The sequence below is a fragment of the Anas acuta genome, chromosome 14 (assembly GCF_963932015.1).
Source record: "Anas acuta chromosome 14, bAnaAcu1.1, whole genome shotgun sequence".
NCBI lineage: Eukaryota > Metazoa > Chordata > Aves > Anseriformes > Anatidae > Anas > Anas acuta.
This window is the reverse complement of record NC_088992.1, coordinates 9,602,010-9,616,923: the sequence shown is the minus strand read 5'-3', so window position 1 is coordinate 9,616,923 and position 14,914 is coordinate 9,602,010. Positions and strand designations below refer to the sequence as shown.

At 46.0% G+C, this 14,914-nt stretch overlaps 1 protein-coding gene across 5 annotated transcripts in view; it reads right to left on the bottom strand.

The window, feature by feature from the left end:
* Positions 1-14,914, bottom strand: part of NSD1 (nuclear receptor binding SET domain protein 1) — a 60,794-nt gene that overhangs the window by 8,918 nt on the left and 36,962 nt on the right. For all 5 annotated transcript variants that reach the window (XM_068698294.1, XM_068698293.1, XM_068698295.1 and 2 more), the window contains exons 14-22: positions 13,991-14,170; positions 13,466-13,622; positions 12,974-13,179; positions 12,288-12,400; positions 9,330-9,599; positions 7,909-8,025; positions 7,124-7,265; positions 6,533-6,639; positions 3,226-3,430 (exon numbers count right to left, since the gene is read on the bottom strand). In XM_068698294.1, coding sequence (XP_068554395.1) covers positions 3,226-3,430; positions 6,533-6,639; positions 7,124-7,265; positions 7,909-8,025; positions 9,330-9,599; positions 12,288-12,400; positions 12,974-13,179; positions 13,466-13,622; positions 13,991-14,170 — 1,497 coding nt within the window. The remainder of the gene's footprint in view (positions 1-3,225; positions 3,431-6,532; positions 6,640-7,123; positions 7,266-7,908; positions 8,026-9,329; positions 9,600-12,287; positions 12,401-12,973; positions 13,180-13,465; positions 13,623-13,990; positions 14,171-14,914) is intronic.

Here is a 14,914-nt window from a genome sequence, read left to right as displayed (position 1 = left end):
CTCATCAGCTTTAAGGCCCTGAGGGACCACTTGTACCCAGGGCACAGGAGGCAGAGGCTCTGCCCTCTCACCACGGGATCAGCGTGGCTGCCTTTCCAAAGACTCTCTCTTCTGCCTCTGTGCTCCCCTCAGTGCCCTGTGCTCCCCCTGGCTCCTCATCCTGCTGCAAAGAGCAGCTCCTTGCATGGCAGCCCCCCGGCACCTTGAGCACAGCCTCGGGCATCTGCACAAGCAGCGGCAGAGGGCAGCCGTGGGCACCAGCAGAGCACTTCCCACCTCTCTGAACCAAGCCCACACACCCGTGGTTTTTGCTACCAGCTCTTTTGCAGAGGCTGGCAGGCTGCAGCACCGCGCTGAGCAGCTGTGGTCATCTCCTGGTGCTGTTGTGCAACATCAGCTTTCCACTCCCCCCCATCTCCTGCTGCTTTTCCCCCTGGGCTGAAGAAAACACGCAGTAAGTTTTTCCCCTCCTTTGAAGCCAGTCCAAGGCTTCTGTTCTGGTCTTAAATATGTACACAGATTCTGTGTGCCTTTTCCAGTTTCTTGACATCATTTTCGGGGCAGGGTTGTTTAAAATTACATGTGTTCTCCCCTGTCTCAGGCTCGCGGTGCTGCAGCACGGGTTATATCACTGCTCCCCGTCGGTGTGCACAGAGCCCCTTCGCACTGCAGGGCAGGGCGAGCTCTCGTGGTGCACTGCTGCTGAGCAGAGAGCAGCCACTCTGAACACTCACTTTGACCAGCGGAAAGATTCTGGAATTATTTAAGAGGTCGCTTGTACAGACGGAAAATAAAGTCAGTCAAAAAGTGCCAGTGTGTTTCAGGACGGGTAAATCGTATCAAACCCACTCTAATGGTCTCTGACAGGATAAAAAGGCTAATGAATAACCGTCTCTCCAGAGACAGCCCAGAGCTGAGGAGCTCCTGGAAGCAGGATCGCACCATTAGTAACATGCAAACAAGCAGGAAATTCCAATTACTTAACAGCAATGCCCATGACAGAAGAAATATTTGAAGTAAAAAAGAGACAAACCTTTGATGTCCTGTATATATGCATATATATTCCAAGGAACAAGCTAGGAAAATAACTGCCTACGTATAAAAATGGTAAAAGGGTTACAAAAGGCTGAAAATTATTCTCAAAACCAGCTATTAGTGGTCTTCTGGCAAAGCGAGGGGACTTCTCAAATGAGGTGCTTCAGGAGTCTAATTTAGCCTATATTTTAATTTTCATTTCTGGAAGCAGAATACCAAGTACTCTTACAGCCTCGTGGTTATCTGCACAGTCCTGGGAGGAACTGCAGGAATCTGCTTAGACAGGCTCAGAATTCATTTGGTGTCGATAAACCGGACAAATGCTCTTGTACCAAAGAGGTGCAATTAAGTAAAGCAAGAGCAGGGCAAAGAAGGATTGTAGGAGGAAGAAATAGAATAAATATGTGAAGAAGATCAAGACAACACGACTCAAGGATGGTAGGGCAAATCACAAACTGAATATAAAGGTATTTTTGCTAAGCAAGTCGGATCTCATTTCCTGACAAATTTTATGTAAAGCACAAAATAATATTCTGTTCTGTCAGTTGAGCAATCTCAGTTGCAATACTGTTAAAAATACATTTTACCAGAGTTAACAAAAAAAAAAAATACGAAGGGAAATGGGACACATTCCAGAACACACCAAGAATAATAATTTTCAGAAAAATAAGAGCTGCAAGGAAAGGCTGTTCATTTCATCTGGAAATGCACTTAGGAGATAAGAGTCCTCCAGTATGCAAAAGAATGGATAGCGGGGAGGTGGCAACCCATTGTTTTTTCACTTCAGTCTCTTAGGAGAAGCTTTTCAAATGGAAACCCAGAGAACAGGCTAAATGCTAAAGCCTCCAATAAAGAAGAATCTAAAGCACAGGAGAAAGCCTGCCAGGATGTTTGAATGTCCTGTCTTAGCACACAAAAAATGAGAATAGAAAGGTGATGTTTAGGACACTCTCACCCTCAGTTATTGTTTCCACAGGAAGGACCTGTGCTCCTTGCAGGCTTTTACATCACATTTGTTCAGTGCTCAACCCAAGCTATTCTGTATAAACACATAATTCTCCCCAAAACTTAACACACACACACTTTCTGCTATCTACAGAATATGTTGCTAGCACTTGTGTATGTTCTGTTAGTCACAGCTGAAGGTGTTGGATGCTGAGCTCTGACTCCCTGGGAGCTCCAGCAGAAGCCCTGCTGCAGCCACTCTCCTGACAGGTGGCTTCAGAGACCTGGTTACACGCTTCCAGCCTGCCTCAGGTGTGTTCAGAGAGGATTTCTAATAATGATGATGCTTACAGTATTAAATCAGAAGCGTTACAACTCCCTAAACCAATTACTTCAATGCAATTCCCTTTATTAACTGAATTTATAATTTCATCAAGCCTACTTAAGTGTTTTGCTGAGGTATTCTGCTTCAAAAACTTATCTGGCATTGGTTATATTCTTGCCATTTAATTCTACAGTACTTGATCCCTTGTCAGGCTAACCGAGACTCAGGTCAGACTTTTCCCTTTCTGAGTATCAGTTAAACCTAAACACTCATTGAAGGTCCCATGAACTTCTGCAGTAACCAAAAATTATTGGAACAGAGGAAACGTTCCCCTCAACCAACTCCTGTAAGACTTTTAAATGCAATTTAAGCCTTTTCCTCTAATAGAAGTTACTTACTCCTCAGTTACTAACAACCTAGAAAACGTTTTACCACTCATACAGATTGCCTGTTTCTTTCTCCATACACAACTACAAGTACTTTGGGGATTTTTTTTTAACTTTGTACTTTATTTTTTTGCCCTCATTTCACCACTAACTAGGAGATTCTTTGATACTGTTTCCTTCCTTAACAAAGGACTGGTGGCTAGTTAAGACATGTAGCACATTCTTCTTCTTTAACTGCCATTTTCCACCAGTGCTTCTCCTCCTCATTCTTTTCACTCAGTTGTCTGCAGCTTTGGAAAGCCAGCAGGAACTGACTCTTGCTGGGCCTGCTCTCTGCCAGGCCCCAAGGACGGGTCAGTAACCAACCTGCCTGCAGCCACAGCATGGCACAAAGCAGGGCCATGCCTTGTGGGCCACGAGGCCTATTTAAGAGAGAAAAATCTCTCCTATTTGCAGAGGCTGTGAAGAGAGCAGTGCCTGGGAGCCCGTGCCCTGTCCTGCTCCCCCAGCAGAGCCCAGCTGGGCTGCACTGACCTGCGGGCCTCTTGGTCAGGTTGAGGCAGTCGGCGTGGTACACTTTGGGGCAGCCTGGCTTCTTACAAGAAACCAGCTGCCCTCCGTCCCCGCAGCTGAAGCACTCGTCCTCCCGTTCCTTCATCACCTCCGCCTGCGACCTGCGCTTCATCTGCGGCCGTCTCTTCATCTTCTTGGACTTCTCCTCGGTGAGGGTGGGCTGGCTCTGCAGGGGAGACAACGCGTTAACACAGCCCCCGACATCCTTCCTCTTCCTGATTCAGCACAGAAAACTGCCAGCCCTGTGACTGCCCCGCGGGATGTGATCAAACATCCCACTGCCAGCTACACCTGAGCACATAAAGTACCTCTATGGTGGTTCTTAATATTTGGCAACCAATTCACTCAAGGAAATAGTTCTCATTTTTGAGGAAAGAGTCTGGAAGCCCCGCACCAAAGCCCGGCTCAACATGCAGTGTGTGAAATTATCAACAGCAGGGCGAGGAGCCGAGGCCTGCCTGGTGCCATGGGGTTGTGCCACCTCTCACAGATGCCTCAGTCAAAGCAGTTGGGTCTGTCTCCCCACGACCCTGACCCTCACAGGAACCTCTCCCCAGACCTTCCTGGACTTCTAGTGTTTCTCACCCCCATCATCATTTTCAGCCTGAGTTTATTCATGATCAGTTTCAACCTGTTTTCATGTGAACACTGTTCTCTTCCCACAGATGTCACTCTCCCTTCATGAAGTAACCACCAGGCTTCTCCCTCCTCTTCACAAGCCAACACTTCCAGTCTTCACCCCCAATCTTCCTAATGGCTTTCTTCTGCCTCTCTCATTTCTCCCGAACACAAGTTACAGAACTACAGACACTGCTCTGGGTGATGTCTCCCAGGGCCATGTACAGTGCCATGAATACCTCTCGGTATTACAGAGCACCCTGACTGCATTTCCTTGTTCGCAACAGCAGCTCACAGTCATGGGCTGACCGCCACCGCGGCTCCTTCTCCACCACATTACTTCCATTGATGCCCTTACTGTAGCTTTGTTTCTATTATCCTCCAGGTATACTCTGGAGTACTGAATCACTGAATTTCAGCCCATTTCCAGTACTTTGCAATTGCCCAACTGTCTCCATGCTGATGGCACCAGACACCTTTGTGTTATCAGTACACTTAAGTTCCTGTGCTTCCAACATCTGTCTTACAGGCAGTAATGGAATAACCACAATCGGTCCCAAGATTGGCATCTAAACGGCCTAAATGCTCTTTTCCCTAGCCTAAGGCTTCTTCTTTCAATGTCCCACACCACACCCCTTCAAGCCAGGTCCTCCTAATCCCCTGCACTGATCCTCCCCAGGATAAGCCTCCCATTGTACCAAACACTCAGGTTCACACAGATAATGACAGTATCAAAGAACTACCAATTTAGTTTATATAAACTGACACACGCTAAATTTTATCCCATTTTCCACCTATTCTTTATGTCCAAACGCGTGTTCTGCATGTAGAACATCTCTGCATGCTGAGATGGAGCCTGTGAGGTGGTTTTTGCGTGCCTTTATTCTGCATAAACATTAGGCACTATTTTTGTCATCCTTCTCTCAAGATAAAACCAACGTCTTTTTAGAACCTTTGTCTCCAGAGCTACAATTTAAGAATTCTGCAGGACTATCCAGTAGCCCTGTCACAAGGGTGTTACATACCTTGATGTTTGCTTCCCCTTCATATACAGATATTTCTGATTTCATACCATCATTTCCACTGACAGTAAGGACAGGTCAGGCCTTTCTTATCATTGTAAATGCAGATAATGAAATCACCCAGGTGACTGAAATCAAATCAGTCCGAAGGCCATACCTAAACTATCTCACCTATTCTCACCACCTAGCACTTAATTACAAGGAGAACAAAGGAAACGTTTCACAGTTAATTTGAATATCTAAGCAACTCTAGCATTTCTTACTTTTCTACTGCAGTACATCAGACTCCAGAGTGTTCTTCTGAATTCCTAGTTAGAAAAGTCACTTAACTGTTAACTTGAGTATATAATCATTGAAGTTTTGTCTTGCTGTATCGTCAGGAATCTTGAAAAATGCATCTTTTGTTGGATGAATTAGACAAAAAATACCACCAAGGTACTGTTTGCTTGGGCATTGTTTCCTAGCCCACCTCATCAAGATGAAATCACCTCAGTCACCACAATGGAACATTAATGCCAATTTAAGGGCACCTTTCTCTGATTTCCATCATGCAACCTGTAACTTCAGGGCAAAAATGACAGTAGTCAAGCCATGTATAACACAGGAGCAGCACAAAAGAAATTGAACTTTAAATCACAACCAAAAAAGAACTAAACACACCAGATGTATAATTCAACTCATCTGTCAGCCTCTGAAATATCATTTTTTCATAAGTTAATTTGTCTGCAGAACTAAGCTCTCTGGGAAATTCGCAAACCTACCCTATGTATTGCCAGGGCTTAACAACCATTCTGCTGGAGCTTTTAACCCTTAACTGTGGGTAAGCTGCCGGTATCGACATGCCAGAGCAGAAGGATTACAGACTGATTTGGTGAAGCTCTTGAAACAAACCAACAGCTGAGACAGATTTAGCTGGTGACAGCTGGGAACTGGGCCAAATGCTTCTGTTATTTCCTTTTCCCAGTGAGAACCAGCTCACAAGAAGGTATCGGAAATCAATTCCTGTTACTGCGACACTGCAGTTACAAAACACAGCTCTCTGAAGTCAGTGAGTTCTCAAACGTAGCGATTTTTCTACTATAGACGTGTCAAACGTATTATTCCTGTCTGATATGTACACTTGAATCACTTAAACAAGAGAATTGAAAATCTGGGAACTTGCTCATTGCATTCTAATTAAAGATAGTGATGCAGAAGCCTTCTAGCTCTAAAGGAACTTGGAGCTAAAGGAATGTGAGTTTGCTGGCCTCCCATGCGTTCTCACAATTTACTCAGGCCTTCACGTAGGGAAATGGGCTGAGCAGAGGTTTCCTGGTCATCCAACAGAACTCCTTCCTGTGTCTATCTTTTGCTGCTCTAGCATGACTGAAATTGCCATGATAACAAACAGAAAATTCTGAAAAAAAAGAACACTTTTATTTACTCTTTGGTTGGAGCACCTCTTCAGCAAATTCAGACCCCAGATCTGCACTCCCAGAACAGTAATTTCAACATTCATCTCAATTCAAGCAGTGTTCTCACGACCATGCTGAAAGTGGACTACCCTTCCCAAAATCTCTGCAACAAATGCACCACATCTACGCAAAAAGGTCATTTGGAAGAACAAAAGCTTAAGGGAGGCATCATACCTTTGGCCGCACTCCTAGGAAGCCACTGCAATTTGGAGCACCACATTTGCAAACTGTCTTTCCATTTCCCAAACATTCCAGATTGTAGTTGAAAGTCAGCTCAGTCCCTGGCACAAAAGCAGATTAAAACCCAAAGAAGTTGTAACAAACTCTGTGGCAGAATGCCTTATTGCTACTGCTGGAGTAAAAGCACTTTTGAAATAAAACAACACAAATGACTGTCCCAACTACAGAAGGGTACCAGATTTTCTTCTCCACATCGATTTGTGTGAATTGAGAATTATCTGTAACCTCACTCTCCTACAATATCCTACAGCCAAAAAGGGCATTCTGTCCCATACTTTAGGATGCTTAGTTCCATTTCTTGGTCCTATAATTAAATCTATGAACCTCCATTTATAGCATGGATGTTTATGTTCCACTATGGCAGTGCTGATGTTGTAGCTGATGTGAAATTAGAAAAATTAAGTGTGGAAACAGAAAGATTAAGCATCTCCCCAAGTGAGCTACATACCCTCCTCTCCCCTCCTTTCCTAACAGAAAGGTTCCCAAGCTTTTAACTGCATGTACTGATAGAATGGGGTTCCTTACCAGCTTTGATATTTACAATTGCGAAGAGCCCAACCCGAGTATCACCATTCACACACCATTTCTGAGTCTCACAGTTTGGCTGGCAGCAGTGGTTCATGAACCGAGCGTAATTGCCCTTTGGGCCAGCGTCAATGATTCGATCCTGGAATTGCAAAAAAGCACGTTTAATAACTGCCACAGCCCACTCAAGCCATTGCAGCAGAGGTACCGGTGTGCCAATGAAGTCTTTTTCAGCAGTGACAAGCGCAACACCCAAGACATCTGGTCTCTGGACATCAGGACATCTTGCAAAGCACCTGAGTATGCAAACAGGCTTTAACCAAGTGTTAAGTGCAGGTGGCAGTCGCTCTGTTGCCTGGACAATCAACAGATGGCTGATCAGTTTCCACACTGATGTCTCTGATCAGACCTGGCAGAACATGCAGCGATACAGACTCCTGCCCAATATCATCATCATCTTAAAAGGGGCACAGCCTCCTGAACAGCCATGAAAGCACTACCACTGCTTGCTGGGAAGTTAGTTAGCACTCTGTAATGTCAGGGCTGAATAAACACCAAGGAAGCTGGTTCATACTTTGCTCCTGATCTTAAGATCCAATCTGAAACTTCTCCACGGCACATTATGGCTGTTCTTTCAGTCTTCACTTCCACAAGTGGAAATGCAGACCAGCTCATCAGTGTCTCTTAGCACCTTTTTACTTGCTGGAGAAGAGCACTATCATGCCTACCTTGCAATCATTTTACTTCTGGCTAGGCTTCTGACAAGAGAAGCTCCTTCCACATACCTTATCCAGTGTCAACATGTAGAAATTGGTGATGTCGTGCTCCTGAGCATAGCGGATTCGGGCTCGGCACTCCTCTTCATCGATTAGCTCCCCAACATACTCATTAACAAATTCACCCTGCCACAGAGAAAACAGGCTGATAAGATATGACAAATTCCCTCTGAGATGGAGGGACATCCATTTTTGTGCTAAAACTTAGTTCCTGTTTCCTTTCTGGATTTTTTTTTCATAATCTTCTTCTGTGCTTTGCAGTCGGTTTGACCTATGGTTTCAATAAGAGCCCTGAATTACAAATCCATTTTACACACAGAAACAAGTAACTTGAAATAAATTAAATAAAGCAACAACAACCATAGACAGAGTTAACACTCAGGGACAGCATGAAGTAAATCACAAGCGTAGTTCTTTTCTGCAAAGCTCAAGGCACTGCGTAACTGCGTTCCAGCTGGAACAACATCCTTTGGGGGCCAACCACGCTGAGAATGAAACACCCAGGGCACCTGCTCCTGCAGTAAATCTGTGGTGTTCACCTGCACTAAGTACTACAGAGACCATTACAGGGAACCTCAGCTCTGCTCCATTGGTGCCAACAGGTGCCTCCATTAAATAATTGAGCTTTGCTGTTTCCAGACTGTCTGTTAAAAGTGAAATATAAGGTGCATGAAATGGCAAAGAGACCCTCTAACCTACATCACAGCAGGCAGCAAAGCCTAAACAGGACAGACTTGCATTTTTCCCACAGATATCAAGCCTTCCCCGACCACCTGTTATCTCTTCTACTCCTTTTTCAAACATTCTTCTCCTACTATGCTGTCCATGGCCCTCTGTGTCACTTCACTCTTTCTTAGCTTTGGGGTTCTCTTTGCTGGAAAGCTCTTCCTTCTTCATTCAGCATGGATGTGTGTACACAGAATAATTACTCTCGGGATTTAAAATATGCATACAAGTACTTTAGCTGCCTGCAGATACTACTTTCCACAATAATTATAGCCATCTCTGAGACATTACTCTTTTGTAAGTGCCAAGACTTGGTCTCAGTTTGTGATGCAAGACTTATACTAGAAGAGCCTCGCTATTCAAGAACTGGGGGCATGGGTGTAATCACTGTTCCCCATCCGAAAATTCTGAGTGGTTTTTAGGTCAGCATTCTGGTATATTCATAACATCCACCATCCTTACAGACAGATTATGCAATCATCTTTCTTATCCTGTGGGAAATTAACATGAACCATTTTCTTAGTTAGCTGAGCCAAAACATGCTTGTAGGATAGTAAAAAATTAATCCATTTCTTTCCTGAACAGCATTTTATAGCAACAAAGTCTTTCAAATTACAGAAGACAATTTTTCAAATCTATTAAAACTGACACTGAGCAAGAGAGAAGTGGCAAGAGAAAGCTGCACGCAGCAGCAGAGCACGTACCTTTCTGATGTCTGTTTTGGCTTGCAAGCCCCAGCCTCGTGCCAGAGTGCGGAAAATTTGTACCTCAGGATACTGCCGCTTGGAGAAGCACTGGTTCTGACAACGCTCCCCTGCGGGGCAGACCAGGGGGTGGCACTCGTAGAGCAACATGCGATTGATGCATTCAGAGTCCAGGCCGCAGGGGTTTTCATCTGTTGGCTTACAGTTGCACCGTGGTATCTCAGACAGGTCTGCAGTGAAGATCTGCACCTTACCCACCGGCCGGTTCACCTTGAATGCACAAGGAGGATGTTAGCTAATTAAGAACAGGCCATCACAACACACGCTTCTGTGCGCAACCTTTGCCCACGAGCCGACAGGCTGCAGTGCAAGTTACACCGAGGGGTAGGACACACACACAGGCACATATGTTTGTTTTTCTGTGCACACTACTTCAAGAAGTGAACGTTTAGAGGGAAAAGCTAAGGAGGATGCAGATCCTCCATCAGCACCACCTGGTACCGTGTGTGTTCTGCATCCCCAGAGTGGGGAGAGGCTGCAAAATGTCCCCCTCCCGTCACCGTTGTCACCAAATCCAGCCCAGACGTCCCAGCGCTCTAGCTGGGTACATAATATACCAGTGACCGACACCAAACACTTTCTGGGTGTAGCAGCACCTTCTCCAGTCTCTGAGTGTCAGGTCCTTCTCTGCATTTTGTTCTTATAGCCCTATTTTTTGAATCTGTTACCTTCAAGCTGTTCTGTGCTCTCAGCTGTCACTAGGAGAACCAGGCTGGCATGCCCGTGACAGAGTACAGTGGCTCTACCTACGCACCAGGCCACAAGCAGTTAGCTCCCTAACTTTCCTGCAGATGTAAATCAAAGAAAAAACAGACAAGGGTTGGGGTTGGAAGGCCCAAACAGGAGCTCAGAGTTAAGCCAAGGAGCTCTCTAAAAACCGCTCCTGAAGGAAGCAGAGTGCAGCACCAGGTGGAGAAGCGACTGGCTTGTCTTTGGCACGAGCAGGGTCCTTTGGTTTTGGTTAAAGGCAGCGAACGCTGAAAGGCAGGCAACAGAGAGTCAGGACTTTGGAGACACACTGAAGAAAAGCTCCTTGCTGTTCTTTGCCCAGGCGAGCAACACCATCAGGTCCCTTTCCTCTCCCAGAACATGGAGATTGTTCAGCAAAACTATTCCGGCCCTCCCCCTCCCACACTTTCTCAAGTCCCACTCACACAGCAGTTTCTGCACTGACAGCCTACCATAGGCAGGCCAAGCTCTTACCCTCTAATTTTAAAAGCAAACCTTGCAGAACCCTCAGATTAATCCCTTAACAGTGTCCCCCCTCCTCCTCCTACACTCTCTTTCTCCTAGTATTGCCTCCCATCTCTCACCTTGTTGGTTTTGTGTTCTTCTCTGCTGCTTCCCATCTCTTACTTAAACTGTTAGCTCACCACTTCAACAAAGAGTCACAAGATTAGGACTGTCCACCAGAGGGAAGACAGAAGAATACCAGTCTGTTGCTCTAAACTACAAGTGTCTGAGCAAGATCAGCCCCTCAGCATGCACGCACAGCCAGCAGGCATGGCCCTAATCACCAAGGCAGTGTTGGTAGGGAACCAGCTCCAGAACAGGGCAAAATTCTTGGACTAGCCACAGTCCTAATCCTGGTGTGATGAAGGATCCCAAATGTATTTTGGGGGCAGTCTCTTGCACTAGCACTCCTTGGGATAGACCTTGAGGGGCTGAACTCCTTAGAAAGTCAAGCAAAGGAGCAGACACAGCCAGCTTTGTCCATTCCATCCTCAAGCCTTTGCCCGAGAATTCCATGAACTGGCCAAGTGTCTCCTTTGCTTTCACAGAAACAGCTTGCACACAGATCTCCAAAGATCTACCACGGCTAGTGACTGTAACCATTATTAGTTACATAAAAAGTGTATTTCAAAGGCTCAAGACTTTTTCCAAAATTCCTTTGTTTTGCAGCCAGAGACAGGCCTAAAAATACCTAGAATGAGAAACTTAATTTCCTCCACTGGAGGTGCCTGGCCCGTGCTGCTGCCACAGCATTCAGCTGTGTTCTTTACACTGCACAGCACACTCACACAGTACATACCTGCCTGCCTCAAAAGTCTAGCTGTAAACAAGAAGTGCCAGCAATCAATTAAGCTTTCGTAGTTTGCCACATGAAAAAGGGAAGTAGCAGAAGGAAGCAATGAAAAAGAGGAACACAGTCCCTGAGTCACTAGGTTTCGGATCACTCTGGCCCACGCCCCATCACATATACCTGCCTGGCCCTAGCTCTCCTCTCAAATCGCCTCCATCCCGTAGGAATTCCTTGAAAAAATTGGTGCTCCACTTCTACCTCAAAAAACAGCCCTAAACCTGGATGTCCCCAAAACGCAGCAAAAAGGATGATGTTCCAGCACATATCTGTTCTAGTGTTTCCGTTTAACTGATAAAGAGAAAACAAAAAGAACCAAAACCACCACCAAAAAAAAACCATCCCACAATAGCAGAGATGAAACAAAGATACTGTCACACTCCACTGCAGGTTACCACCCTCCCCTCTGCTCCTCTGTACCCTGACCATCTCCTATCCCAAACCACCTTGGAGGCCCGCCTTGCCACCAGTACCACACAGAATTTGAGCACACTGGTTGGTACCAGCGCTCTCCTTTAAGTCCCCAAGGAAGGGACACTGCTCTCACACCACACAGCTGCCATAGAACAGCACGGAGAGGGACAGATCTGTTCCAGTAAAGCAGAGTACCTCTATCACTGCTGTTCAGCTTGCACACAGCTCTGCAGATACATGAATCGTTTCTGTGGAGGATGGCTGAAGATGCCAAGGGGACCAAAGTAACCTTCAAATGTAGCCAGATGCCCAAACAGTAGAAATGTTTCTGTATACCTGGAAATCACCTGTACCGACAGCTCGGGACTTCTCTTCTGCACCTGCCCCCCCTCACTTGCCCTCACCTTGATGTGTTTGTAGGGAGGAGGTTTCTTGTCATTCTTTTTGTCTTCCTGGAGCTGTCTCAGTTCCTTCTGTGCCTTCAGTTCTTCAAATCTTACCGCAGCTTCGTGAAGAGCTATGTGAAATAACAGTGTGTGTTATGAGCAATTCCCCCTGCTCACACAGAGGAGGGCTGCCAGGATCCACCCAGCACACACAGCTCCCCAGGCAAACCTCCCTGGCAGGATACTTTTAGAGGCAGAGGGTCGCAGGGGGAACAGGACAATTCAGCAGGGCAGTCACAGGAGTTACAGTGCCTGTGGATGAAGCAGCATCCAAGCTGTCAGCTAGTTTTGAGTGTTTTGGGGAAGAGCTGTCAGGCAGCTTCAATTCCTAACTCTCCAATGCACTTTTATACACAGACAGTGACTGTACTAGACACAGGGAAGCTGACAGAGCAGCAGCTTGCTCAGAAAGAGGAGCTACATCAGAGCTAGAGAACATTCAAAATCCACACACCCTTGGGCCTCTTTGTGAGCTGAGACCCACAAAAGTTCTAGGTGTGCACGATGATAGATACAGCTCATTCTGCAAACGTAATTCAGCTTTAGCTCTAAAATGGTATTTTTCTTTGTTACAAGAAGATCACTTCTCCAAACAGGAACGAAGAGGAACAGAACACAGACCTCCCCGGATGAAGACAAATTACCTTTCTTGTATATGCCATCCACGCCCTTCCCCATCTTGTCTTTGCTGCTGACGTCTCCTTCCATGTAGGGGAACACACGAGCCTGGTGGGTCCACAGGTAATCCTTGGAGCCGAAGAACAGCACAGGGAACTCGCCGATGTCATGTTTCATTTTCTGGATGTTGACAGGAATCGTCCTGGGATGGCAAATCTCAGCTGGCCACCACCTACAACAGAGGGAAAGGCATCCAAAACCTCTGACTTCTCCACCTCCCATGGCCTCAGAAGCATGTCACTTCATAGAGACACGGGGAAAAAAACAGGGCTACCAGCAAGGCTCGGGGGAGAAGAGGCTACTAGAGGAAGAAGGCATGCACTTCAGCTGCTACATGCATGCAAAAAAGTCTGAGACTGCTGCACTGTTCCCTGCAGAGACAAGCAGCTTCTCCCCTCAATCACCATGATCACTGCATGAAGAGGGAATAGGGACAAGTCTGTTCTACCTTCACCTACCTGTAGCGCCCAACTTTCACCCAGACTACTTCCTTGTAGTGTGGCTTTTTGCCTGCCTTGCAATCGTTACAATACCAGCTTCCCTCTGGCATCTCAATGTTTAGACACTCACGGTGAAACGCAGCCGGGCACGACTCGCAGCATAAAAGGCTGCCCCCTGCGAAGAAAAGGAGGAGGAATTTATCAAAGTCACTGTGCAGAAGCCCTGGACTACACAATTCTAGACAGAAACTGCTGGAAGAAGGGCACGATGCTCTTCTGCAAACCCTTTCCAACAGCTCACGCCCTACCTGTGCTGCACAAAGAACCCTTCTAAGGATCCTGAAAAAGTCCTAGCCTGAATTTGGACTTAAATGGGGACGTATAGGAAGGCAGCCTGTTCTATGCAGTTCTCACCAGCACCCTCTGCACAGGCAAAGCTTCTGCCTGCTATAATGATCTCCTCCCACAGCACTTTTGTTGCTCTTTTGTCATTTATGTCAGGGCACCACTCGACAGCAGGGCACCCAGTGGACACCATCTCACCTTCCGAGCAGACAAAGCACCAGCTGACGTTGACGTGCTCGTGGTTGCGGCAGCCCCTCCGTGCAGTGAAGTGGTTGGGGCAGATGATGCTGTTGGAGGCGAGGACCACGGAGCCAGCAGCGAGGCAGAAGTCATTGGAGTGGTACGCTACCGGGCACCGCACGCAGCGCATCAGCCGGCCTGCCATCAGAACGTAGCAGAAACATGGTGAATCTCTAAAGGGAACTGAGCTTTCATTTCCTCCCCAAATTAGCCTGTATTGATATTTGAGCTCAAAACAAGCAACCATAGGTGATTTTTGGAAATGGAGATTGGCTTTTAATTTCTACAGACCATCAAAAATGAGTAAAATGAAATATATATACAAATACAGATCTATTTTTATATAATGTATTAGAAAATCATATTATTTAGAGGTGAAAAGCCTCCTGCACGATACGCAGAAACAGTTCAAGAGTTCACAGACTAGGACTGCTTCCTATCATACACAAATAATTAGTAAATCAGCTCAGACACTAATTACAGAGTGGGTGTTCCAAGTACTTAACTGAATGTAATGAAACCAATCCCCATAGCTTCTGAAAACATCAACACTTGCCCTTCCACTTTATCAGATTTTACTCTGAAAGTCCCAAACAGAGAACTTAAAATTGCCTGCAGGCCAAATTCATCCAAGAATTCTAATTCTAATTCTCAGCATCTTTTAGGTTCCTCAAAGGAAACTTAACAAGGAGAAGAGTTGGAAAGAAAGGGGTAAATCTGACCACTGGAAAGCAACAGCCAGAGGGACACAAGGCAAATATTCAGTGTGGAAGCGATGAGCTACCTAATAGCTTCTTCCATACTAAGTACTGACATGTGGAAGGAAAGAAGAGTAACACAGAGCCTGAGGACAAAAATACAGCTGGTATTACTGCCACTCAT